The sequence below is a fragment of the Meleagris gallopavo genome, chromosome 4 (genome assembly GCF_905368555.1).
Source record: "Meleagris gallopavo chromosome 4, MGAL_WU_HG_1.1, whole genome shotgun sequence".
NCBI classification, from domain to species: domain Eukaryota; kingdom Metazoa; phylum Chordata; class Aves; order Galliformes; family Phasianidae; genus Meleagris; species Meleagris gallopavo.
Window position 1 is genome coordinate 46100366 of NC_139407.1, and position 27421 is coordinate 46127786.

Below are 27421 nucleotides of genomic sequence, written 5' to 3' on the forward strand. Positions count from 1 at the left end.
ATTCCCAATATTTTTATTTATTTAACGTATTTCTAAAGGCAATTTATTTAATGCTTCTTCCCATTCTAGGTAAAGATAACAATTTGTTGTTAAAGCTTGCATTTTTTTGTAAGGGAGGATGTGCTTATGGACTGTTCTTTCTTTTACCACGGAGCTTCAGATGGGGAGGAAATGCCTCTCTGTCTCCTTTGTTAAATAAAATAATTACACTTTTTTTTCTTTTTTTTTGCCTCTTATAAAATTAATACTTTTTCATTCAATTTCCCCACTTCACTATTCCCAACTTCCTTTATTTTGTCTTTAAGTTTTCTGTCTCTCTTCTCATTTTAGATATAGTAGAACTCACTTACCCATGACTATAAGCTTTTTATCTTTTAGGACTTAGTATTGTCCCAGAGTGATGATATCAGTGATACTAAAAGTGAACTTTAGACTAATAAGATTATTTTTAAATGAACTGATTCCTTCTGTAATGAGAAGATGGCAGGTGTGAAAATCAGCTGGTTTCTAACTGCGGTACTTTGTAAAACAGAGTCGCGGAGCTCAAGCACAGGCATATCACTCTCTGGAGAGAGATGCTGCTGTTGCTCAGTTGTGGACAAAAGAGTGGAGCACAACAGCTGGGAGCTGCTGATTCTTGGTCGCGGGGTTGCGCTGAGAACAGCTGCTCCTAATGAGGAACGGAAGTTTTTCTACCCAGAGTACTGCTGAGGCCGCTGTGGCCGGTGACAAACGAGAGTCAGTTTCTTGGTGCCCGAAGCGTTGTGGCACATCAGCGAGAACCGACAGCGGGCGTGTGTAGAGCCGTTACGCACAGCCTCAATTAGTAAGGATTGTACCCGCGTTGATAATAAGTGGTACTGCAGCGTGCTGTGTAAATCACTTCACAGGCTGATCCTTAGGGCTACATAGTAAAGCAGGCGAGTAACCAGCTGGGAAAGGGGAGAACCTCACTGCTGAACGCGAAGGCAGGCGGGTTTCCGGGTGCCGCGGCGGCCGCGGACCCTTTAGCAGCCAGGCCGTGGGCGGCAGCGGGCGCTCCTCGCGGGGCGGGACCGGCCACCCTCTCAGCCTATCGCCACCGCAGGAGGCTGCCGTGCGCGGCGTTTTGATTGGTCGAGAGGCACGCCGGGGGGCGGGGCCTCGAGGGCGGGCTCGGCCTCAGGGAGCCAACGGGGAGGGAGCGAAGGGGCGGTGCCGCGTGAGTGCTGCTCTCGCGCCCCAGTGAGCGGCGGTTCCTGGTGGGGCGCCGCGCGCCAATGGGCGGTGGGGGGGCGGGAGGCCGAGCCGGGCCGTCGAGTTACCGGAGGGGAGCGGCGGCGGCGGGATAAAGCAGGCGGTGTGCCTGGCGGCGCCTGCTTCCTGACGGCGGCGCTTTGCGGGGCGGCGCGGCGCTCTCGACGCGGCGGTACTCGGGCTCGCGGCGGGAGCGGTGAGGTGGCGGCGGGACCGCGGGGAAGGGGGAGGGAAGGACCGCTCCGACGGAAACGGGGCGCGAGGGCGGGCCGTGCGCCCGGGCCGGGCCGCTTTGTTTACGGCGGGGAAGGGGCGCGGGACGGAGGCGGGCGGCCTTCGGCGGAGCCGCCGCGGTGTAACGGTGCCCCGCCGCCTCTCTCTGTCTTTCCTTTCCGACTGCGCCGCGCTTCCCCCGCTCGTTCTCCGCTGCCTGGGTGGCGTGGCAGCGGCCCTGGGGCCGGTAGGCGCTCGACCGGGCTCCTCGGGCCGAGGTTCTGCGCTTCGCGGTGACCGTGCGGCGGCGCCGGGGGCAGCGGCCCCGAGCCGGGCTTTGTTCCCGGCCCCGCCCCGGCAGGCGGCAGCGGTGCCGGGCCGTGGGCAGCGCGGGCGGAGCTCGCCCCAAATCCCGGCGGCGGGCCCGAGCCTGGTTCGGACCTCCGGTTCGTTTTTGCTCTCGTGTTGTGCTGCCCGTGCGACTGTAGGTGCGGCGGGGGCTCGGCCGCATTCCCCCCCCGCCCGCTTTCACGTCTGTACTTCCTCTGCTTTGGTTCTGTGATAGCTCTGTTCGTCAGTAACAACGCTCGGCGAGCAGCAGCTCGGTTTGTGTCTTAGTCAGAAATCCGTGGTTCAGTAGTGAATGCCAGGTTAGTTCCAGCTCGGAAATGAGACAGAAAACGAAACAAAACAAAAACTGCGTTCTAGGGCTGAGAAGTTGTCAGAGCCATTTGTTGGCTCCGCTTTCAGCGGCAGTCCAGAGGTGAAGGAGGAGGAAACCTGGGCTTCTGTCTCCCCAGAACCAGAGACCTGAGCGCATGTAGGAGCATGTACAAAAGATGTGGGCTCTTCTGTACTCATGCGCTGGCCATCCCCCCAAGCTCAGGCTTTGCGCATTGCAAAGGATGTATCAGGTGGTGAGGCACTGAAATGAGGCTAGAAATAGCAAAGTGTTGGTAGGTAGGTTGCTGACCTGGCCACAAAGAGCCATTCACGTTTGCAGGAACAGTGTAGTGTGGAGCATGTAGAGTGCTGTGCTTTGTGAGGTGGTTCACTGAGTGAAGTTACCTGTAGCTATTTAAGAAGTTCCTGCAGTGTGCCTTTCTATAGGTTCCCTGCTGTTGCTGTGGCACTGAGAATGCGCTCCAGTGCTTCAGAAGCTCAGTGGAAGCTTGAGCAAGCAGTGGGAAACCACATACTGCTTCATCTTATGATATATCACAGGAAGGAAGCAAACCCCAGGTAAATACGGCATTGCAGGCTTAGTAAGTCGAGTGCTTACAGGTGAGAACAATGCTCTGTGTCAGAAGCTTGTTTTGTTTGTAGGGGCTCCTGGAGGCTGTTAGCTGGTAGTATGTGATGGCAGTGCCCACTCAGAAAGCAGAGTGGTGGTACATTGCTTTAGGATGCTGTCACAGAAAAGTGCTGCTGAGCTTTGTTTAAAAATAAATAAATAAATAAAATTGTTTGGTTCTTCAGGATGAACTTAAGGTTGAGATACTGAGCTAACTTCCCTTGTGTGTTTGACTGTCTGAGCAGAAGCACAATCACAGCTGATGATCATGTCATAGTGTTACATCCTTCAGGAAGGAGATGGAGGGCTGTAATACTACAGGGTAACAATGAAAATGTCTCAGTTGTTCATGTTGCAGCCTTGCCAGTGTTGTTCTGCTAGCCCCAAATGACTCGAGTGGTTCTCAAATGTTTTTTTTTTTTTTTCCCCACTGTGTTTGTCTTTCTAATTTTTGGGGTTAAAATCAATTGATGTGCAGAAAGTTTTTGCTAATACAATTGAGAACACCCTGTCTGTATTTACTTTTTCTAAGAACTTAAGAAGATTATAATTAAACCCGGCTCCCATTGGCTATGTATGAAAGAAACCGACTTGGAAAATAAGGAGTTCCACATTAGAAATTGCCTGTTTTGTATCTACTTTTGTACTTCAGGGAGTTTTATCTTGGTCAGTTTGGCTCGTGGCAGCTGGCTCATTATGGCACAAAGGGCTAAATGTTTTTTTTTTTCTTAATCTGAGCACTGTAAGAGGCATGCAGGCAGACTGTACACTTCAGTGGACTTGTAATCCAGATCATGAGTATAGAATGTGCTCCCTCTGGTGTAGAGAGCCGTGGGCTTGTGGCAGTTTTTGTATACATTTGAGCCATAGCTCAAGGGCAGCCACAGGTGTCATGTTCCTCATGTTCCAACAGCCATGTGAGATGGAGGTAGCTCAGTGTTAGAGATGAGTTGCACAAGTTACTGTGAGAACAATGAGGATAGCGGTTTGGGGTTGTGACCGCGTGACGAATGTCAGGTCTGCTGTCCTACAAGTGGGAAGTGCAGGGCAGCTCACCCGCTGTGGTAGAGCAGCTGCCTCCTGCAGTCTGGCTGTGGCTTACCGCTGTGCGGTGCTTCTGCACGCTCACACCCAAACAACATTGAACCTTTATGACTTCTGGGTCTGTAGTAAACCTCTCAGGAATGATCACAGGCTGGAGAAGAGCGTGGCAATGTGGGAGGGTTTCGCAGTTCAGTTCCAGCTTCATTCCAAATCCCAGTCGGTTCCAGTAGTAGGTGTTAGCCAGACTGATTCAACTAGGGTTGCTTTGCCTTTTTTTGTCAATTAAAATAGCAGTTCTTTTTCCTAGTCTTTTTCCTAGTATTTAGATCGCCTACCCTCAAGTGCTTGGTGATTAAATTTCTACATGTCTGTGTAACGCTGCATGGCTCTGTCTCTTTCAAGACTGTGTTGTCCTTCCTTCCCCTCCCCCAAATCTAGTACAATCCCTAATTCCCTGTGACATGAGCACCTCCCAGGAAAAAGGCAAGATGTACCATGGGGGGAGGGGGGAGAGGAGTCAGTGCTGTCACTGGAAAACATAAGGAAGGAATAAGCTCTTGAGCTAATTGAACAAGAGTATCTGCTCTTGACGTGGCTTCATTTTTTGAGGGAATTTTCTGTTTATTCCATTTTTGTGCACAAAATGAAATTATTAGCAAAAACTAGGAAGAGGAACAGATTTAAAAAAAACAAAACAAAAAAAAAACAAGCAAACGCTTGAAAAGTTATGACTTAATTTCTCTTAAATGTCTAAATATTTGATAGAACAGCCTAGTGCCCAGGTGCTGCTTTTGTAAACCTTGGTTTCTTGTTTACATACATAATATGCCACTGTCAGTGTGAGCAGCATAAATTGTTTTCTTTTCTTTTTTTTTTTTTTTTGGAGCAGGTGATAACAAAGAAAGTCAATCTGTGGAATTCACAGAGCCCCCCAGGTGGTACCTATCCTGCAATCCAGCACTTGGTAGGAGTGTAAACAAAATCGGCTTTCTGATAGGTGGGCCTGGTTCTGCCTGAAGCAGCAGCTGGATTTTTGGGTTGCTTGTGGCAGAAGGCTTGGGTTGCTTGCTGTGCACGCTTTGGCGCTACTGGTCACTTTGGAGTTAGTTTGGTCACTTGTTTCCTTTCTCCCTGTTCTCAGAGAATGGGAAAAGTCTCCTGGCTCAGACCTTTCTCTTCTTTATTTATTTATCTAACTGAAGTTGGCATGAGAGGATAAAAAACAAAACAAGTTTTGTGTGCCTTGTCATCGTGTTATTGGATGGAACACTGCTTCAGAATGAGATTCCTCTGGTACTTTGGAGTATTTTTAATTTTCAAGTTGTTTGTTAATAGCAGTCTATTAGTTGCTATTGCCAACATTATTGTTCAGCTTAAATAATAGTGTTTCCTTTTCTAATATCTAGTCCACATACTCCCTTGAAATAGGCTTTTCTTTTCTTTTTTTTTCTTTTTTTTCCCTGGTATATTAAAATTGTATTATTACCATCGGGCTCTCTTGTTTGGATGAGATGCCTTCTGTTCACCTGCTGGCCCTACCATTCCATTGTTGCCTTACTTTGTATGGAATTTGTCTTTGTAGCATGTTTGTAGTGACCTGGCTTGTATAAAATATTCTGGAGAAGGTTTCTGTTGGACTTGATTTAGGTCTTTTAATGCTTTCATGCAAGTATGCCAGTAGATCTTCAGGTCGTTTTTTTCTTCACTTAAGATTTCTCAGATTTGTCTTCATAAACTACAATTTACAGCAAAAAGTAGTGCTACCCAAATTATGTTTCATTGAATTAAATGGGAAGAGAAGCTGGAGGGGTGACAATAGCAGTATTTATGTCCTTGGTCCTTGGTCCTGCCAAAGTTCAGGCCGTAGTGGGAGTGGTGTTGGTTATGCTCATGAGGAAAGCATTCAGGGAGCTCAAAGGTGCCACTAACAGTGTGCAAATACCTGGGGAGAGAAGCTGAGAGAAAACATCGAGTGCCATTTTTAGAGGCAAGAATGTGCTCCATAGTGATCATAGTGAGAAAATGGATGAGCCCTGTTCTGCAATATTCAATCGGTCTTAGATAGCCTTCGTAGAAGACAGACTGCTATTGTTTTTTTCCTTCATTATTTGTTACTGTAGTAGTCTCAAAATACAACAATTGTGTGGTTTCTGCCAGTCCTAAGCAGCTAAGTTTGTTTGTTTGGAGTAACTGAATATAGTGTTGGAAATGTTTATAAAATAAGGGCTGGGAGAGAGTAGTGAAAACTACATATACAGATAGTTGTATCTGACCTGAGAGGTAGGGCTCTGGTGATGCAGTGTGGGAGACTTTTAAAAGAGAATAGATATTCATTTAAGAAACAATAACAAATGGCAAGGGAATATTTATACTCTGAGCTTTGAGAATGTTATGATAAGAGCAGGTCTCTGGAATTCATGTTTGCAGTTAAAATTGTTGATTGCTCAGTTGGTGTTGGTGCTCAGTTCCTTAATGTGAGGATGCATCTGCTGCAAACACCATGCCCTGGAGGGCACTTGTGGTTAATAGCAGAGCTGGACAGAGAGACTGGCTTGCTTTCTCTGGGAAAGCTTCAGCCTCTCTTGAATGAAAATAGAGCAGGAGCACAAGTGTTGATATGGACTAAGTCAGGTAGAACTGTTTGGATTCTGTCTGGGGCAGCTAAACATCTTTGAGATTGACAGAATTTGCAGGATAGACAGCAAATTGAGCTCATCCAATCTGCTGGTAATGCTGATCACATTAAAAAAGATGACTTTGAACAAGAATAGTATGATTTCTTCCTCTGTAGACATAATCTAAAAACAGATGTCATCCAAAAACTGAAAAATGTGCTGCATTGTGCAGACTGAGTACTGTGGCTTACTCCATTCCCAGGGGACAGGGAGCTGAGCTGTAGCTGATCCCACAGAGGCCAGTTTGCTGCAGTGGCTTGGGGAGTTTGTGGGTACCCCAACCCTTAGAGAGAAAGAAGGTGGGAGAGAGTGCTGCTGTTCTTGGGGGGAAGTGTCTGCTGACACTTTCACTCTGCTACTGCTAACCTATTCCTTTGTACATACACGCAGGTCCTGCTGCCCTTTTCTCTGTTGCTTCTCTTGGTGTGTTTGTGTACCTCATGCTGATGATCCTTCACTTGATTCTGTATCCTCACCTCTGCCTCCCTGATAATAAGCTGAGATTTCCCATTTCAGCATTTGTTGGTAAAGGTTTCTTATCAAACTGAAAGTAAGCAGTATTTCTCCAGATGGAGTTGATAAATGTTAGGGATGTGTGTATATGTTTATTTCCATCTACCTCCCTGAATAATTAACAGGTAAATAACTTTAGAATAGCTGGTGTAGATGAGAAGTGTTGGAAAGCAAGTTTGGGAATAAGTAGAGAGAAGCACAAAATGAGCAGAACATGCTTTTAGGGAAGAAACTTCTTTACCTACCACCGTACACACTTGTTAACGCTTTAATATAATGCTTTTGGAGGGACGAGACCCAACTATAAAACATTTGAGAACATTTTGTTTCTGTATATCACAATCAACCATTGATATTACAGTTTGTTGCTAAAAATCCGTAACCAAGCCATCAGATAGGCACTGATTATCCTTGTCTTTGTGGTGATTGTGGAGGTAAATGGCATGCAACTGATCTGAACCAACTTGAAGCCCAAACTTTTATTGCCTGGGAGGATATTTACAGTAGGCACTACATAGCGCACTCCATATTATGTTGCACTGCAAGTCGTTCTTTTGATTTGCATTTTTGAACTGAGTAAATATTTCTGTTTCCAAGTCTTTCTCAGGCCCTGTAATTCTATAGTACTTTCTATTGCATGCTCTCTCAAAACCAAAATGATTATAATTGAAAGGTGCAGGATCTTCACCTGCCTCCAGTTAGTGGTGCAGGCGCTTTATGTTTAGGAGTTGAAATGTGTTAGCTGTCAGGGACTTCTGCCACTATCTGGCATTCAGCAGATGACTGCAAACCAATGTGCATTTGTTATGAGAAGAGTAGGATGCTTGGGAGAAGGTATCGGTGGGGCTTTTATAATGCTTTGAGCTTAGAAACAAAAAGAATATTTCAACTACTTCTCTGTTTCTTATTTTTGGTGAATATGGAGTCTGGAGAATGCAGAATGACCTCATTTGGGTTCCTGTTAAAATGAAGTAGCAAGTTCACATTTCAGCCTGTGTGAGTACAGAATTCTGAGTAAATTCTTTTTAAGAAAAAAGAGTAGATAGGAACAGTCTATGTGGAAGTACAGCAGAGTCCTTGTTCCTCTCATTCTACTTCAAAAACAATAAGCACTAATGTCTTTTATTACAGGATGTGCATCAGATTCCCAGAGTCCAGAGGATACTGAAATCATTGGGCTCTATCAGTTTAAGGATGTTTTTCTGCAACTGCTTATAGGAAATCTGACTGTTATACTCCAACATGTGCTGGTCGGCCTAGTTGCAGAATGGCTGCTATTTGATATATAGGACCGCAGCTTCTGTTAAAACTAGCTTTAATTAGGAGTGGGGAATGGCTCCTACTTAAAATAGGGCTTTTTCACTTTAAATCCATATACTTTGGTTCCGAATATGCATACTGTTCGTATTGATAACTGAAGAAAAGTTCTATTGCTGTGTATTTTCTCCTTGTACAAGCACAGAAATGTAACTGGTAGGTGATTTAACACTTTTTGGCAGTTTTTTAAAAATAGAATGTATTTTTAGCATTGACGGTCTGCTAAGGGAGGAAAAGTAGCACATAAGCTGTTGATTTTTCATTCAGTGATTCCACGTGCTTCAACTGCAGTGAATTCTGATTTCTGAAAGCTTACTGAATTGAGAAGGGTTGTGTTTTTGTTTGAATTACTTTCAAAAGTAGGATGTTGCAAAAAAAAAAAAAAAAAGCTCGAAGGTATGATACAAGCTCCTGCTTTTTAGACTTAATTCATATTTTTAGGCTGATTTTAGTGTAGTCTATGCTTGTGGTTTATTTTGGTAGGGAGGAAGGACAAAAGGCTTTTACAGCTATTTGTTTGCCGAGTTATGCACTGGTTCCTGTTGTGATGATGGAGCAGGGGTCAGAGCTTTAGGTAGGCTCCTGTGCTTATGCTGCATACTGAGTGGGAGTTCTTCCTTTTCCTATTGCCAATACTTTGTGATTGATGGCACTTGGATCTTATGCCTGCGAGACCTTCAGTAGGATCAGCTGCAGTGTACGGATCTAGACCTGCTCTCCTGCTTTACTGTTACAGGCAGCAATGCACCTGAGGGAGACAGCTGCTGCCGTGGGGCTGGGTCTGCCTTTTTTCTTTCCCAGTGTGCGGGGAAACAGAAAGGAACAGCAGATGATAAATCTCCAGGTGATGTAAAAGTAGGCAAGCTGGAGTCAAGCTTGTTACTTCTCTTTAAAATACTGGTGTGCATTTGCTTACGTACTGTGCTGGGACAGACAGCGTTGTAGTTACTGGCATGGTGGAAGCAGCATCTGTTTGAGCTGGTATTGTTGTGTGCGAGTGTATGACCTCAGACACTGACATCAGATAACTAACTTTGTAGTCAGTGCACTTGAACACTTACCCTGTAGTTTCTTGGCAAGCAGGCAAACACCTTCTCTTCAGACAGTCTTGTCTTGTAAATGGCATAATGGAAAACGATTATTGTCACTTGTTTTAGAGTCTAGTCTTGCACTAGTAAGTGCAAGTTTTATTAAGAGGCTAAGCTGAGAGACTTGAAAGCTCTTATAATAAAATACGCTCTGGCTGAAAACCCAGGTTTAATTTTAGTAGATTTCTAGTACTCTGAAATGAATTTCCAGAAGATAAAAAAGTTATCAAAATTTGAAGAGCAAACAGGTTTTTGGCAGTCTCCCAATGGAGATGATTCATATTCACGTACTTTGCAGTTCTTCTGCTAACTGAAGAAAGGATAATGCAGAAATACATTTTTGAGCTGTTATGGTCAAGTTACTACACATTTGGCACAAAGTCTTCCTCTGGAGTTTATCTCACAAATGCCTTTCAGCTACAAATTGTGATTATATTGGAGTCTTTTCAATTGAAATTTGTCAGTTTATGAATGGAGAGCTATTCATAATTCTAATGAAGATTTATTGTTGAACCAGTATGATAAATGTAGTTTTCAGGTACAGAAGGTTGGCTTCATTCTGAAGTTTCTGTATGACAGATATTCTGCTTTATTCTCTTTTACCATGATCTTCTCAATCCAGGACCTTCTACATGAGTGTTACTCCTCATTTTCACATTCCTTATGTAGAAGCTGAAACTGCCTCAATTTCCTGCCTTTCAACCATGCTTCTTCCTCTAGCAATATCCATGCTCATGCTTATGACATCCATGTACCCACATGGTTAATTGGCCAGCAGTCATCCAGCTATGCTGCCTATGGGCTGGGAGATGAGCTGTTTCTGTGAGGAGCTTGTTGGTATCAGAAAAGTGTGTGGCCTGAACTTAAACACGTGTGGTCAGTAACTGCAAGCTGAGATACCACTGTATTGTTGGCAGCATGTAGTAACATTCAGTTTGTCGTGGGATCATTTTTTTTTTTTTGGTCTATCATTGAATCTTGTGATACATTTGCTAAATTGTTAACATACCTCAAGCCTTGAAAATGAGCAAAAGAATCAGGTTGTTACTAAAAATCTTCTGTTAGGACAAGTAATGTCAAGCTTCAGTTTAAAAAAAAAAAAAAAAAGGGACAGATGAGGATAATAGTGATTTAGGAAACAACCTTCCCCCCTTTTTGTTCTTTTATAGCCCAGTTTCACGGGGGTGATGAGCTTACAAATGGTTTCTGAGAAATTCAGAAACTGTTATTTTTGGGGATGCCCTCAATTTTTTTTGATGCTTATGGGGCAGTCACGTATTTGTTAGAGAAACAAACAGACCAAACCAGCTGCAGTGTAAATGTACACGATGAAGTTGGTGGGATGGAGGAGCTGGACAGCCCTTGAAAGTCTTTTGGTGTGCTGTTAGCATCTCTTGGTGCTGTAATGGGAAAGTTGCTCAGTTGACTGTAACAGGCAAGGCTTATCTCTTTGTATATTGATACACTGTGTGATACATCTGGGCTGTGTAATGAATCTGATGCTTCTCTATTGCATGGGCTGTTAGTGCATCCCCTGTGACTTTGGGGACTTGTGCTGCCTGCTCCTCTGGCACTGGCCCAAGGGACAGTGTGTTGTGTTATGTGCTTGTGAAGCCCAGGGCAGCTGAATGTACAAATCAGCCACATGTTGAAGCAACCATGGACCATTGTGTTTGCCCAGAAACTGGGTTTCTTGCAACTTGTCAGCATTGCTTAAATGATGCCTTTAAAAAGTAATATAATTAATCTTTGCCTTTATTCTAACTTTACAAAAACATGCCTAGTGTATGGAAAAAGAGTCTGTAACATGGAAAGCACTACTTCCAGCAGTTAGTTAAAACATAACATTTCTCGAGTCTTATGTCATTACATCTTTTGGCCCAGTAACTATAAAAAGGCCCTAATTTAGTGTGTTATACATAGCTTCTTAAATGCAGGTGTTGGCATGCTGATTTCCTGCGGCTTGATTTTTAAATCCCCACCCCCATTCTGTGAAGTCATTGAAAGTAGTCTTCTCCATTACCTCCTTAAGTTTAATCAGTAGCCTTGTATATAGGAGAATCTAATTGCTGCTTGAAAGGTGAGGTCGGTTGTTTTTTGTTTTCCAATTCAGCATGTTAAAGAAGAGTTCTGAAATTTAAGTATGAAAATTTAATTATCCTTAGATAGGTATTTTTAAAATAATTTTTATGATAGCTATCTCCTATAGTTTGAGCTTGCATGGAGTCCTAGAATGGCCTGGTTTGAAAAGGACCACAATGATCATCGAGTTTCAACCCCCCTGCTCAGTGCAGGGTTGCCAACCACCAGACCAGGCTGCCCAGAGCCACATTCAGCCTGGCCTTGAATGCCTCCAGGGATGGGGATCCACAGCCTCCTTGGGCAACCTGTTCCAGTGTGTCACCACCCTCTGTGTGAAAAACTTCCTCCTAATATCTAACCTAAACTTCCCCTGTCCCAGTTTAAAACCCTTCCCCCTTGTCCTATCACTAAACAGCCGTTCCCCCTCCTGTTTATATGTTCCCTTCAAGTCATAAGGAAGGCCTTTATGTAGCTTTGTGTTGCTCTGTTATTTTAGCTTTTTGTAAGTAAGTTTTTAATAGGTGAACCTCAAAGCTGAAACCTTCTTGTCTATGGCACCTTGCCTTCCCAGTCTGATAAAAGCACAGTTAAATCGTAACTTGATGTTGTGAGCAGCAGTTAATGGAATGAAGCCCAGTGGTCTTCCCTCCAGCCATATGCTGTAGTTACTGTAATGGTTGCTCACTCCCTTGGAGACTTCCAACCTTTTGCTGCCTTTACTGGTACTTGCTTCCTTTGTTGTCTTAATCGGATTAAGTTGCTTCTGTAGGAAACCATAGGTTGTACGTGAATACAATCATAGTTGTATTTGAAGTTTTGGACAGCGCTGCAATGTGAAGTTTATTGTTACTCAGTACGTACAATTGAAAAACTTGAGACAATTTAAGTGAGTTTTCGTGGGCCTGCCACTTTCTGAGCCTCTTTTGGATACTTTGCCAATTAAACTGAAATTTTATGCATCCTGTCCTTACGGTTCTCAGATTAATTTCATTTCCTCCAGTAAACAGCTGGGCTGTTGGGCGTTCTGCTGGGGGGAAGGCGGGGGGATGGAGCACAGAGTAGTGAAGAAGGGTCTGATTGCAAATCACAGACTGGTTTTGTGTGTTTGCTCCACACAGTGTGAAGGAATGAATTGTGTATCTGTGAATGTAAAGTTTGAGAAAGTGAGCTACGACGTCGGTGTAAGCTGTGGTGAATCTCTGCTCTGATATGCTTTCAGTTTTATCAAGAGTAATGTCGTGTTTCAGTTGTCTTTGGGAGCTGTGAGCATCTGGTGCAAATGAGGAGGAGTTGAAGGAGTGCCAACTGCTCGTTCCAAACTGGAGCGGGCATGTAAGGCTTTGCATGGGTTGATTGAAACTATTTTTTTTTTCTCTTTTAGAAAAAAAGGGAGAAAAAAGTGAGCATTGTAATTACTGGAGACAGATTGAAAGGCCCATATGTTTCTGCTGCACAGAAAACACTTCATTGCCCTAATAGTCTAACGAGGAAAAAGTGATGTTGATTTTATGCACTGCACTGTCAAACATGCAGACAGTTGTCACTCATTTAAGAGCAGGAGTTTAGCAGTGAAACTCAGATTTGTATCTGTCTATAAACACATTCCTTTATGACTGCTTACCTCCTTATAAAGCATGACCAGCTTTTTCAAGGAATGGTATGTTCCCAGGTTAGAAGAAGTAAGCACCAATTAACTTGCATTCAATTTGCACAAGTTGATCTGTTTTTCCTGCTTTTCTCTGAGTCTCACTTCTGAAGTTGTAAAAGCAAGTTGAACTCCAGTATGGGGCTTTTTAGCTTTAGATCACGGTTATATGAGTCTCTTCAGAAACGGTAATAAAGAATTAGAAGGAACAGTCTCTAAATGGGTGATGATTAAATAGTTCACGCATCCCTAAAAGAGACCAGTGTGTTCTTGTTGTGTCTGAGCGCTGCTGAAGTCACGTTGGGTGTACAGTCTCTGAATGTACCTGCAGTTCTTCACGCTATGACTTGAAATATTTTTTTTTCATACAAACGAGATGATCAGGAGTTGTAGATTGCTGGTGCACGTCGAGACTTGAGTTGTTCAAAGTGCTTGGTCTGCCCCCAGGGTGAAATGCTTTTGCTGTAGTTTGGTGGTGAAGGAGAACAAAAGCGAGCTCGGAGGCTGAGGCAAGTTGTGACAAGTATGCGAGTTGCATGGGAGCCTCTGTTGTAGAGGAATTGCAGAAGTTCTCAAGGCTGTGTTAGAAAGGCGCAGCTGAAGAGCGGCCTGTTTCTTTTTTTCCTGACCGCATCCCTGTGCTAAAGTAGCAGGGAAGGAAAAACAGGAAAGAATCAAAAGGTCCAATATGAAAGGAATGATTTGGAATGATCTTCGTTGGGAAAGAGTGTGTGTGTGTATAGATATATATTATTAATAAGGCCTGTTCCTACTTTAAATGTCGCTGAAATGTGTGCATAAAGAGTAGTTGTACATTTTATTTCAGTATCAGTCCTCTGCCCTCTCCCTCCCTCCAAAAAAAACACAAACTACTCATGAATTAAAGATCTTCAACTTCTGAGCAGAATAGCAATTTTTAAACACATCATCCAGATCTTTTTGTTGATTTTTTTTTTTTTTTTTTTCCCCCAAATGAAAAGGTTCAGAATAAAGCTTTTGGAAAATGTTGATATCTTTATTAAAATTGCTGTCTAACATTTGATATTTTTTTTTTTTTTTCTTTTTCAGTGTTTTATACTTCATTTGTCTGTACTGTGTTTGGAGATCACTTTCTGGTATTTGGCTACACACCAACTGACCTGTAGCTGTTTACACCTTTATCTCCTCCTCTCATCTCTAAGCACAAGCTGGACTTAGGGGAAAATGTCTTGATGGATACATCCTGAGTGTGATACGTGAGCAGCTCATGTTGGTGGTTAGCAATGGCTTCTGAGTGGTAAGCCCTTCTTCAGAATTCTGCCATAAAGTATATTTTCACATGTCCATGCTTTTTTTTTTTTTGTCTTCTTGCCTTGGTCTTTGTAGTCTCTATTTTACTGTAAATACATAGTAAATACATGCCCAACTTTGCACTAACACTTCAGATGACAGTTACCTGAATGGAAATTAATTATTACTTCAAATAAGAATATTTAACCACGTAAAATAAGGAATTTTGCTCTGTTACTGTATTGCATTATGGACAGATGTGAGCCTCTGCCTAAGAGGATAAGAACAGAGTAAGCAGCATTCAGCCTTTCATTCATGAACTTCCTAAGTCAGGTATACTTCCCATACTTTCCCTAGGGTCATGTACACTTATTAGTTTTTATCAAATAATTGGTGTGTTTGGTAATTCTGTCAAGTAGTCTCTCATGTATTTGTACACTCAGTGAAAATCTGACTTTGTCAGGTCTCCTAGGATGTGTGGGCAGGTGCCTGAGCTCTGTCCTCTTGTGGAAAAAGCCAGGTAGTGCAGCTAATTAGCAAAGGCCCTTGCAATCCCTTGTATGGATTTTCTTTTTCCTTACTGGCCTTCGTTTAAATACTTAATTAAGTAGGTCTGTATTGATATCAATTGCAGATAAAGTACTTCTGAGCTGACGTGGGTGCAGATAGGTTTAACTAATTTAAACCTTAGAAAATAATGTGAGATTTTGCTTCCCTATAGTCTAGCAATAAATCAGGTAGATTAAGCTTCTTTAGCCTCTTAGAGAACAGAGGGTATATGGGCAAAATACTGAAATGGAGTTGTAGCTACTGTATTTATTTAATGGTCTTCTGCATTCAGTACCTTAAATATTCTTCATTGTTTTTAACATGGCTCTTACTTTCCTTTAGTATATTGTCGTTTATGTTCTTCACACAAGAAGGAAACAGTGAAGTAGATTTTCAGTGTATTTTAAGTCTTGGCATGGGATCATCTCCAGTGTATTAAATTCCTGTTTGCCTCAGTTGCTGGTTTTTCATTCCTAGTTGCACAACTTTCTGACCTGCCTCACTTTCTTTTGTTAGAACTTTATACTGTATTTACTTTTTTCTGATATGTGCATCCCTTCAAACAGTAAGAAATTTGTCATTACAGAAGTCTTTCTTGAACATCCTTAGATTCCTGGTGCTCAGGGGAGATAAGTGTACTTTTTAGCTTTAGAACAGAGACTCCAGGTCAGTTTTTATTTCTTAATGAAATAGAAAAAATGAGGCAGAAGACTTGAGGACATTAGTATTGTTTTTGCTGTAACTAGTTCTTCTATGAAAGCTTATGCTTCTGGCTTCTCCAATTATTCCTCACTTTAAAAGATTTTAATGATTAGGTAACATGTTTCTAGATGTTAATTTAAAAAATGTGCTCCAGTGTCATTTGACCATTGGTTCTTCTCTGCTTCCCCATTACTGGGTGTGTTTCTGCTGAAGAGCATTATAGAAAATGCTTGCTTATAGTGACAAATGAGTTGCAGAATTTGAAGCACTTGATGCCTTACATTGTTCAAATAATGTGGAACATCTGAGATATTCTCAACTGCTTTCTTGCAGATCTGATAGGGACACAGAAGAGCTGCTTAGTTCGTCGAGTGTGAGAGCTGTGTGTCAGATTAGTGGGGGGAAAAAGATTAATGGTTGAAACTGTTATAGGATTTCCCTTCTCTGGGATTCTTAGAAGTTCAGAAGGTCAACTATGCGTTATGTTTTTTTTCTGTTCAGTGACATCCAAAATCTGTCAAGTTCCTTTTTTAATGTTCTGTAAAGCTCTTTCTTGTTGAAGCTATTTTCTATCATGGAGAACAACTTTATCATGAATGATAATTTTGGAGTTCAGTTAATTTTCTTATCACAGTATATTTATTCTGATGTAATCTACTTGTATATTGAACCTCAAAGTATAGGATGCTATCAGCGGTGTTCCTGAAATACCTGACATTAAATATATTTGGTGTTCAGAAGGACTTGAACTGTTGTATATTTCTTTTAACAGCCTGCTTAGAAGACTGCATCATTATAAGGTAGTGGAAAAAGAAACTTGTCAGCCAGCTAATTCTGCATTTCTATAGCTCTGAAACTTATTGTAGCATTTTGCATGCATAGACATCTGAATCTTTCTTTTAACACGTTTTGGTCAGACAATTGTAATGGGGATGCTGCTCTTCTTCATGAGCAGCCAACAACTGTTTCCTTGAAAAGAAAAATACTGGAGTGTTTTCTAACTTGAAAGAAACAGTAGGATCTAGAGGAACTTGTACAGTTACTCTGTAATAAGAACTCTGTTACAATTAAAGTCTATGATAATATGTGTCTATGGAGAAGTCTTTAGGGAACTGGAAAATCCCTATCCCTTGGCTAGTAGCTAATGAAAACAAGTCCTTCAAAGTTAGGGAGGTGATGATTAATAGGCAGTTTTCGAGGTTTGGGCAAAGCACAGGTGATGCAGCTATGTACTTCTGATCTCTCCTGCGCAATTACAGGCCTTTCCTGTGGAAACAATTCCCCTTGGATGTGCTTTTGTACAGCAGGGTTTAAAACATCCTGCCATTCTTTGCTCAGAGGCACTTGGCACCCCTGGTCTTCAGCAAGGCTTTTTCCTCCATAACTTCATCCTTGTAAGTACCTATTAAAAAAATAACGAAAGGTCCTTGCTCCTTTGATTTGAAATACACCTTGAGGATGCAGGTTAAAATGTAGAGTGGAATGGATGGGTCAAAAGCTTTGAAAGATATACTTAATTTTAACCACATTTGACTATTTATTTTGCATTAATTAATGAAAGATTCTGCTAGTGTGGACAAGACAAAATGACAGGACCGACACCTCTGTGCTTCCATTTGCAGACAGCTGGCTGACTATATAAGCAGACCTGCTTATGTTAATGTGTTGACAAATCTTTTTTGTTTGATGTAGCAGATGAATTTGAAAATAAGGACTGCTTTTGAAAATTAAGAAATGGAAAGCAGTAAAGTTTGTTTAGCACAATCTTTCTCAAAGAAGAAGTAATCCTAACCTTTATTGTTTTTTGAGAAAGAATCCTCTTGTTTTTGACCATGACAACTAGTCTTTTATTTATTTATTTATTTATTTTTTCTCTACTTATAAAGCTGCAGGTCTGGAAAGAAAGGCTTTCTTTAGCTTTTCTATTCCACTCAGCTGACTGGAGCCTGGGTTTCTTTTGCAATAAAGGAATTCTAGCTTTCTTGAGTGATCATGCTCAGCTGTGTTTTTAAAGTCAGTATTTGCTTCTTTCTGCTCTTTGAAGGTAGCTTTTTTTCCCCCTTGTTGCTTCTTACAGAAACAGGCTTTGTCTTTCCTTCAGGTATAATAGAGCAATTTGAAAAAACTCTTTTCCTAAGTTTTCACAATTACTTGCTAGTTTCTCAACACATTTACTCTCATTTCTAATATCAGAATAATTATCTGAATCTGGTGCACGTTAGTTAAATGTGCACAAACACTTCTTTGTTAAAATCTGTATTTCTCAAGATCTCTTTTCATGACCCGTTAATCTTTTCTATGGATTGGTCTTAATTTGTGGTCCTTGTCAACAGCTAATACTTGAAGTTACTCTGAGCTTTTCCGTTACCACTAGGTCAGTGAGCAGTTGAGTCTGTGTGAAGAAGCAATCCTTCTTCTTCATTGCTGCCCTTTAAGTAATGTCTGTGTTCATCCAGCTTCTGAAGCTGCAGTTAGTGTGCCACGTATTGCTTGGTGTGATTGTTTCATTTACCTTTGTGCATTTGTGAAAACTTTACTGTAAGTCTAGGGTTTATTTTTATTATCTCAAGCAAACCTGCTTGGGTGTGTATAAAAACACAAGGGTTCCATGTATATTTAAAAATGGAGACTTTCTCTTGGAAGGAATTCAACAATTGGTCACTTTAGGTTCCCTCATCTTCCCACACATTTGTTTTCCTGGTGACTTTGATATGTTGAGAATTACTTGCATTTAGCAAGTGTTCTCTTATTTGCTGGTAACCCAGAATTGCTGTTTAACTTATTTCCCCACTCTGCTTAATAGAAACATCTTTGAACCTTAATTTAGTACCTAGTTTGTAGTTGGATCTCTTTCTTTCATATCAAAAGGTTTCAGGTTTTTCAAACAAGCAAAGTAAATGAGACCTCAGCTACCATCTTACACTGAAAATTAGTATTTCCTCTCCTGTGCTCAAACCCTGAAACTAAAAACTTTTCCGAATAAACCGATCTTGGATTACTAGAAATTAGGAAAGTGTAAATTCCTTGCTTTTTTTTTTTCTTTTTTTTTTTTTTTTGCCTGGTAGGAATGGGTACAAGCTCTTAAATTACTTCATTTCTACCGTATCTGAATATACATGGGATTCGAAATTAACTCTATTTTCTTTAGAATTATATTTAAATATAGTTTACAAATGCTTACACACTGAAGCTATGATGTTGGAGTTTCCATAGGCCCACATAGAGCTCCACTGGGAGCACCCTTTGCTGCATCTGCTGATCTGAGTCTGTGCGGTTTTTAACACCTTTAGACAGTTGTGTTCTGTCCACTTGTCTAAATACAACTGAACTTTAAAACAGAATTCTTTCAATGGGAAAAAAATCTATAAATGTTCTGTGTTTGGCAAAGAAGTCTACATTTTTAATAAGAATTCAAGTGCTGTTGGCTTTACACTGGAGGAAGTGTTTTATTTAAGGTTTAAGGAGAAAAATTGCTACTGCTCTAAAACCTACATTTATAATATTTCCACTGAAAAAAAATCTTCTGAAGATTTAGAGGGAGATGAAAAAGGGAAATTTCAAGTTATTTACCTACTGGAATGCAAACATTAGATACCTTTTGGATAATATTCTGTTAAGAAAATAAGATATTAATTTTAAGTATCTATATAGTTAGCTAAGAGTAACCTGAAGTCCACGTGCGATTGGTTTTTCTGAATCATTCCTATTTTTTCCAATTTCAGCTTATTTGCTTAGGATTGATCTAATACATCCTTTTCTCTTATTGCAATTCCTTATTGCTTTTACTGATCCCTGATTGATATTTACTTCTTAACCAAAGAACTGTGACTTTCTTTTGCATCTATAACAGTTGAATCACTCGTATTTTACGTAGGAGTTTCATTTGGGGAAATACAGGTATTTTGTCTTCTCAGATGGATGAACTTCTGAAGTATGGCTTGTGTTTCTTGGATGGAAAAATTACTTATTTCTTAAATAGCTAAAAATATTCTAAATAAAACAATATTTGTCTGCTGTCAGTGGCTGTCCTTTGCATTGCTTATCTTAGTACAATATTATTTCGTGGGCGAAATTATACAACCACTAATCGATTGCTTTCAGAGAGAGAACGTGCAAGTTGGAAAAAAAAAAAAAAAAAAAGATTAAAAGGTGTAACCAGTTCTTGAAAAGAGCATGTGGAATTAATACAAGTTGATATTTACACCTCTGAAAACTAACTTAATTACCTTTCTAAAGTAAAGTAATAGTTAATACTCTTGTATATTGTTCATAAGAGCTGCAATGGGCAGGAACATCATCAGGTGTGTGTATGTATATATTTTTTCTTTATATTAAAATGTTGATCACTCCTTGTGAAAATGGGGCAGTTGGAGGCTGTGTACTAGAAACAACTTTGGGATTCTTGAATAACTTGAAAGCTCTGTTCTGTTTGTGTAATAGAGTGCTTTCAGTGTTCAAACCCTTTCTTCAGAGAAGCTAAATGGCTTCTGTCTTTATATTTCCTACGTATTTTTCTTCTATCACGATTAGCATAGAATAAATGAGAATGTAATTTGCCCCCAAAATATATGAATGGCAAACTTGCAGACAGTTTTCACTGCATCTAGCATCCGGAGTACAGATCTAGTATTTACTGAAAACATTGTCAGCACACTGCTGACAAATCTCTACATATGGAGAACATTGCTTTATCAGCACAGGGATACAGATTTCTACAGGTAAGCCTTGATTGATGGTGTTATTACACCTCAGTACCATTTATACAGCATTTCTTAACAGATGGTATACTGTAATCTCTAATTACAGACACCAGCATAAAACATCCTGCTCTCTAAATTTGAAACTGAGGATGAACATGGAAAGTATTAGTGGCTTCATAATTGGAGAGTCTGATCGCAATTCTGGCTGTCAAATGTAAAACTGATATAAAATCTTAAATAATTTGTTTCTTAGATACAACTAAAGATGACATTACATATTACATACCATTACATACACCAAATACTTAATAGAAGTAAACTCCTTCACTGAGGACATTCCCTATGCCTTAAATTACTTAGATTTCTTGTTAAAAGTCCCTGTTATGCTACAGTGCAAGTAAATGTTGGGTTAGTTATGAAACTATTTAGAGATAATGGCATGAGCTTTCAGTTCTGTTCTTTGCAGAAGTTACATTGCTTTAGCCAGGTTATTCCTTTAGAATAACATGCACAAATCTTTTAAGGGTTTTTTTTAATGTGAAAATTTTAAGTTGAAGAGTTCAGAATAGATTAGTGAGAATTATCAGAGATCTAGAAAAGATAAACTAAAAGACTTGAATGAAATTTCCACAAGAAGACAGACAGATATAAGGTCAGTTTCCAAATACGTGGAAGACTATTGAAATGAAGAGAAGCATCATTGGATATCAGTTTCCATGCTGAATAGGGTGCTAATGTATGAACTTGAACTGTAGTTGAGTGTATACTACAAGATGATAGAGTAACGAAATGTAAGTAAACAGGAAAAATTGTGGACTCATCAGAGCTGCTGGGGACTGTGAAACCTGTGTGTTTGAGTCTCTAGAAGTATAGGGGCAGAGTATGAGTGAGGAATTGAGGAGCCTCTTGAAATCCCATCTGTGTTGTCTTTTCTTATTTGTATTCTGTAATTAGATGTCCTTTCTGCTGATATGTACTGTTCTAACATAAGTGAAAAGCAATATAGCTCATAAGGCACATGATTGTAATGGTTGAATGTCAATTATTTTATAAAGGCATTAAGTATTTGCGTCCTGAATATCAATGTGGTTTCTAGCTTTCTGTTAATTACAAAATACACCCAAACATTCATGAGCTTTCCAACTCCCCCTTCCCATTAGCATTGTGTTCTAAATGATGCTGGTGTATCTGTGTGCCTCTGGGGAGACTATTCTCGTGGGTGCTTATGCTGACACACAGTCTCCTACTTACAGTAACAGTATTCATGGAGCTCTTTTTGTCAGTAGAAAAAGAGGAATTTGGAGTAAAAAAAAAAAAAAAAAAATTCCTTTGGGCTGCTGCAAAGTAATTAGTGCCTTCATTTCTACTAAGCTGCTTAAAATTCAGTGTGATAATATCACACCATGTCTTGTCACACTTCAGTGCTAGGTTTTGACTGTTTTTAAAGCTGTATTGTAACTTACTTTGTTATCTGCAAGTGTGACCAGCAGCTTATTTTTGGAATGTAGAGCCTTAAAATAAAAGTTTTTTGCATCATTTATTTTAGGAGAATACAGATCACATGCAGCATATCATGAAAAGTAATAAAAATAACTTCTAGTACCAGTAGAAGCAGATTCTGCTCTGCTCTATCCTATATATAGACTTCTTGCTTAGAAAAATGATTTCATTGTTAAAGTTAATTGTCTTAAACGTATGTTTTGTTTCTTTTTTTAATTCTGTATGCACAGTTGCAGCGGTGTATGGTATGAATGTGACTGCATAACTATATTTATATGACATATGAACTAGGATATATTTAAAAAACCTTATTACAAATATTTATATAATAAATATATAATAACTTTATGTGAGAAACAATTCAATGTGTGAGGGAAAACCACAGAAGTGCAGCTCCGGTTTACTGTTAATTGATCAAACACAGCGTGACAGTGAATTTTTGTTCTCTATAATATGGATGTGTTTGTTCTTGAAGGTGAAAACATTTGTGTATACACTCATGCACGTGTTATATGTATTATATGGAGAAAGATCTGTTTTTTCATTAGACTACATAGCAAACAATTATTTTGATGAGTTACTGAGGATGGCCTTTAATTGCTTTTTGTCGTTTGAACAAGACTGTTTCTAGAACTGTCCCTGTTGAAGCTGTCTGAAGTACTCAACTTCAGCAACGTGATCATTCTATAACTTATAATGCAGAAAAGTTTAAAAATTATCCTTTTCTTTTGTACTTCCAATCAGCACTCACTTAAAAACTACTGGCTGAAGTGTTGCACGTTTCTACCCATTTGATGTCTAATCAAGGTGCAAGCTCTGAATGTGGCAGCAGTTCTCAAAAAGCTGCCCTTAACAAATGGATTGTGGGTGCAGGAACTGCCATATTTTTTGATAACCTTTTAAGAACCTTTGGGTAATGGTTTCCTGCTTTTTCTCTGGAGATGCTGCTTCGTAGCAGTGCAATTGTTCTGGATTGCTGGTAGTTGTACCACAGAGCCTTTTTTTTTTATATATATACTACTTCTTTCTAAATGACCTTTGCATAAATATGGTTTGTCATCATTCATTTTAATTGCTCCATGTGGGAGAAGATCTGGCCACTTCCATTGCCGTGGAATAGTTTAACTGATGCGTTTTGTTGCCGACAGAAATAGTCTTCTGCTCGTGTGTGAATGAGTATGACTCATTGCAGGTGCTGCTCTGAGATTTGCTTTGAAAATGCCAGTTTGTATTTGAATACAACTTGCCAGTGGAAGAAATTCATAGGTTTGGAAGATCTTGTGCGAGAGGTCAGAAGTCCTAAGAAGCAAGAGGTTAGTGACAGGAAGACCTGATTGTTATCCTGACTAAGGTCTGTAGAAGCTGCAGAATAGACAATTACCTCAAACTTCCCAGGAACTCCTAACACGTTCAGGAAAGCATTGTATCCTTGCATGCTGTTTGAAGATAAGAGCAATTTCTATCTAATACACAGACATTAAAAATGTTAGGGTTTTTTTATTGAACAGGATAATCTTGCGTTCAGTCACTGAATGTAACAGTTTTATTTTGTGTTCTGCTTCTGATTGATTTACTTTGCCAAGTATTTTATTGCTACTTTTGGGTGTGTTCACTTCTAGTGATGCTAAATCAAAACCAAGCTCATAAAAACAACAAGTCTCCAGAAATCCCCAACTTTCCAAAGAAAAAAAAAACCTCATAATTCACTGAAAAAGCCCATTCCCATGTAGAGCAAAGTGCAGATTAGGTCAAGGAAAAGAAATTGAAGCTTTACTGAAAGCTGGCAGATGGGTCTTTATATTTCTCAGAAACCTGGAAGCCAGAAACTCTTTCAGAAAAGCATGGGGCAACTGAAATAATTTTCACGTCTACATGAATAAAAACCATACTTACAAACAGGTGAAAAATTATATGACTTAGGTTTAAAAAAAAAAAAAAAGCTGTTAAGTCATAGTTCAAAAGCAAAAAGTTTTTCCTTTTAAAAGAAAAAAAGCCTACATCATAGAAAAAAAATAGTATTTGTCTTCCCCCTACCTACAGGCTTCTGTGTGAGATTACAGCAATGTCCTGTTAATTGGCTGACAACCATAAAGTAGACATCTGGTACCTCTCAAGAATTTAATACGGGTATGTTAACTTACAGGCTGGAGTGCAGGTTTGATTTCAAGCTGAGCTGTTACATTCTGTGTTCAGTTATGACTTCAGTCTTCACTGGAGAAGAGCAGATTGTTTTTATTACCATAAGACAAATACTTGGAGATCAGGCTTCTATTCCTAGATTCAAGGGTGAAAAACTTCCTATATGTGGGTGCTATAGTGGCTGCTCTATTTCTGTAGCAGATTGACTCCCACGTGAAGCAGTGATGCTCAGTTTGAATTGGCAAGTTGAAGAAAATAGCGTGTATCGCATGAGGTTTGCTGCCAATAGTATGCCCAGCAGGGGATCAAGGGCGCATAGCTAAAACCCTTTGGCTAAGTAAGAAATATGAATATTAATGGAGACCTGTAGGCTGAGTTAGAGACCTCTGAGGTGGGATATGGTGTTAACTAAGGACAACTCGCATCCTGCGGCAGTCAGACCGTGCCAGCGCACCGGGCCTGGCCGCGCTCAGCTGGAAGCGTCCCGTGCGATCAGGCCGGCCGGCGCCGCCAGGGGGCGCTGTCGAGGAGCCGGAGTCCGGCTTAACGCGTTGCCCCCTGCGAGCTGCGGCTTGGCAGCTGGGTGGCTGGGAGCGTTCTGGCTAACAGAAGTGTCTGAATTTCTCTTTTGTTGCCAGATACTGAAAGCTGCAAATCAGGTTTATGGCAAGACTTAAAGAGTCAATACAAACAAACAACAACAAAAACCCACTACCCTGTAAAAATAATACTATTGAGTGATTGCTTGAGTTTGTAATGACTCAGTCTTTTGTAAGCAACATTTATCTTTGTGATATCTGATTACTTGTTCTAAAAACGTGAAACGCTTCTAAAATGTATTCCTTGCAACGTTTTTGTATTAGTGGAAAAAAGTGCATGAAATCGTATAAGGACAATTCTTTGCTTCATCTCCCAGATCTTTTGCTGCAGGAAATGATGTTCTAGCAATGTATCTTTTGTGACAAGGTTGGGCCATTCAGAATTCTGTGCTCATTTACAAAGGAAATTTAGACTGAGTTGAATATTTGGGGATTTTAATGCAGATTAGAATGCAAAGATAGCACACATTTTCAGTCTGCATTGTGTTTGAGAATGTGTCTCAGGTGACAATTTCAATGAAATTGTACTGCATTTTTCAAGTGGCTCCCAGTCCTTTGGGAGCATCTTATGAATGAAACTGTGACCTCCAGCAGATTATGCTGTGTACACTTGATATATTTTAAAGCAATTTTGTTTCTTTTTAAGAAGAATTGCAGTGGTGGATGTAGCATTAAGTAGTTTCTTTTGAAGTGTATTGTGGTGCTTTGCACCTAAGTTGGGTAATTGTGCTGAACGTGTTCAGAAACATCATGGACAGGGAGCTGCTGTCACAGAGGCTGCCCCTGACTGCAGAATGAGTGCACGTCAACTTGCTCTGTTTGAGTAATGACTGTAATCTACAGTGACAAAGTGAGGTGTGGATCTACACTCTATGTCTAGTGAATAATAGTTTCAACCATACGTGTTCCCAAATGTAAAAAGCATTAAAGAACGCTTTTCTACGCTAATGTCTCTCTTCTTTTTCCTTCCCCTTCTCCCATGAGCTTTCTGCTCTAAATGCAAGACATCTTTCATAATGGTTTCTCTAGGCTAAATATAGAACGGTGTTTAAACTTTCTTCCAAATGAAAACAAAAAACTCAGTTAAACCATATGGATAAGTAGCCTTAGGGACAGTGAAAGTTTGATCAGAATGGGACAGCTTATTTCTGTACTTGTGGTTTTATGGAAGGCGGTTTGAGTAGTTTAGGTGGTAAATATAGCATCAGAACCACTGGAAAGTGGAACTCAGTGTTTAATAAACGTTAATAACTTAGTGATTAGTACTTAATGCCATGTGAGAATGCAAATGGCTTAAATTGTGGTGCTGCTAGACACTTTGTAAAGCTGGTGAAGAGGCTTTGAGAATGATAAGTGTTATCTTTCAAATGCAGATGAATGCTCTCTTTGCACTTCATGAAAATTAAGAGCTATTGAACTCTGTAAAATACGACTTTGAAATACATGTGCATTTTTTTTTAGTGCTCAAAAGTGTTGCGATGCTAAAATGGTGCTTTATCCTAGTCAAGAGTTTAATGTATGTCAGTTGATAGACTGGCTTGTTGTTGTTTGGTTTTCTTATCAGTCTGTACAGTTAGACTTCTTTAAAATCTGCCTGGGAGCAGCTGGCAGCTGACGTGCTGGGGCTGGCACCACCCAGGTCCAACATATGACATCACTGGGAGAAAGAAGTCGTGTGCGCAGTCCGTCTACCTCTGCCTTCAAGGAAGTTCATGTGGGAGTTGCAGTCAGTAACGTGCAGCTTAAGTAAATTCTGAGCCTACAGAAGGCAGGTAAAAATGGAATTTCTGAAAAAAATCGTTCCTACAGTCGCTTCTGGAGATGTTGTGTTGGATGTTGGAAGTTCTGTCCGTGAAAGCTCCCCAAGGCTGCTGAAGATGAGACGTGTCAGTCTGCTCTCCCTAGGACAGACAATAGATGAAGACGAGGAGATACATGTTTTACATCCTCATCTCTGTACGTATCCATGCCATCAAACTGATAACTAAGCTTTCTGCAGGTCATAGCAATTACTTTGCTAAGTTGATGAATTTTGTAATAGTGCTGCTTTGTCAGAGTCACTACGATGATGGTGTTGCTTAGGTTTAGAACTCCTTTAAAAATGACACGCTGTCATGTTAGTGACCTGTTTTGAAGTAATTTTACAGGATTTTTCATGTGCTTGTTGGTTATACTCCCCTGTGATTTTGTGGGCAGGGGGAAATGTGTTTCACTGTTAAAGTTGTGAAATTGTAATGTAGCTATAAGGAGACATTAGGAGCTGTCTAGACAGGTGTGCTGGACAGATATGCATCTGCTGTGCAGGATTCAAGTTCTATGCCTGTTTCTCTCCCTGTTTCTGAAATCCCATGTTTTCTGAAGTGTTTGTTTTGAGAGGTTGTTTTTTTTTTTTTTTAAATAAACATTTCAAAAATGTTTATGCTTTCTTTTTTTAGTGTTTTGAAGACTGCGGACTTGGTATAAATATATTATGTTTATAGAATTTTTGATTAAGGAGTATGGGCTGTTTTGCCTGTGTTAAGTAGTAGTTATTGTATTGTAATTAGTAGATATTGTAGTATTTAGACTTTTACGGGTAGAAAAATGACAATGAGTTTTAACTGAAAGAATGAGTTAATGTTACTTTTTCAGACAGTTCGGCTGAGTTGCAGTGGAAAATCTGGTTTTACTTTATTTTTAGCCAAAGGTCAAATGCAAGTAGATTATAGATACTTTATGGTCTTGGATTCTGATGGTTGTTTTTACCCTTTGTTATATGGTGGCTATTTTTATGAATTAGCATGGCTTGAAATGTTTACATGTCTAACTGCAAACATGGGAGATGATGGCACTCATTCTGTTGAGTGGTGACCTTAG

General features: G+C 40.2%; 1 protein-coding gene across 7 annotated transcripts in view; it reads left to right on the plus strand.

Moving 5' to 3' along the window:
* The first annotated feature begins 1249 nt into the window (after nt 1-1249).
* Nucleotides 1250-27421, plus strand: part of FRYL (FRY like transcription coactivator) — a 155214-nt gene continuing 129042 nt past the window's right edge. For 2 of the 7 annotated variants that reach the window (XM_085223184.1, XM_085223186.1), the window contains exon 1: nt 24518-26521. In XM_085223184.1, the coding sequence (XP_085079310.1) occupies nt 26344-26521 (178 nt within the window). In that variant the 5' untranslated portion in view covers nt 24518-26343. Of the gene's footprint in view, nt 1433-14175; nt 14384-21732; nt 26522-27421 lie in introns of those variants that run through there. The other 5 variants (XM_085223185.1, XM_085223187.1, XM_085223189.1 and 2 more) reach the window with 4 other exon arrangements.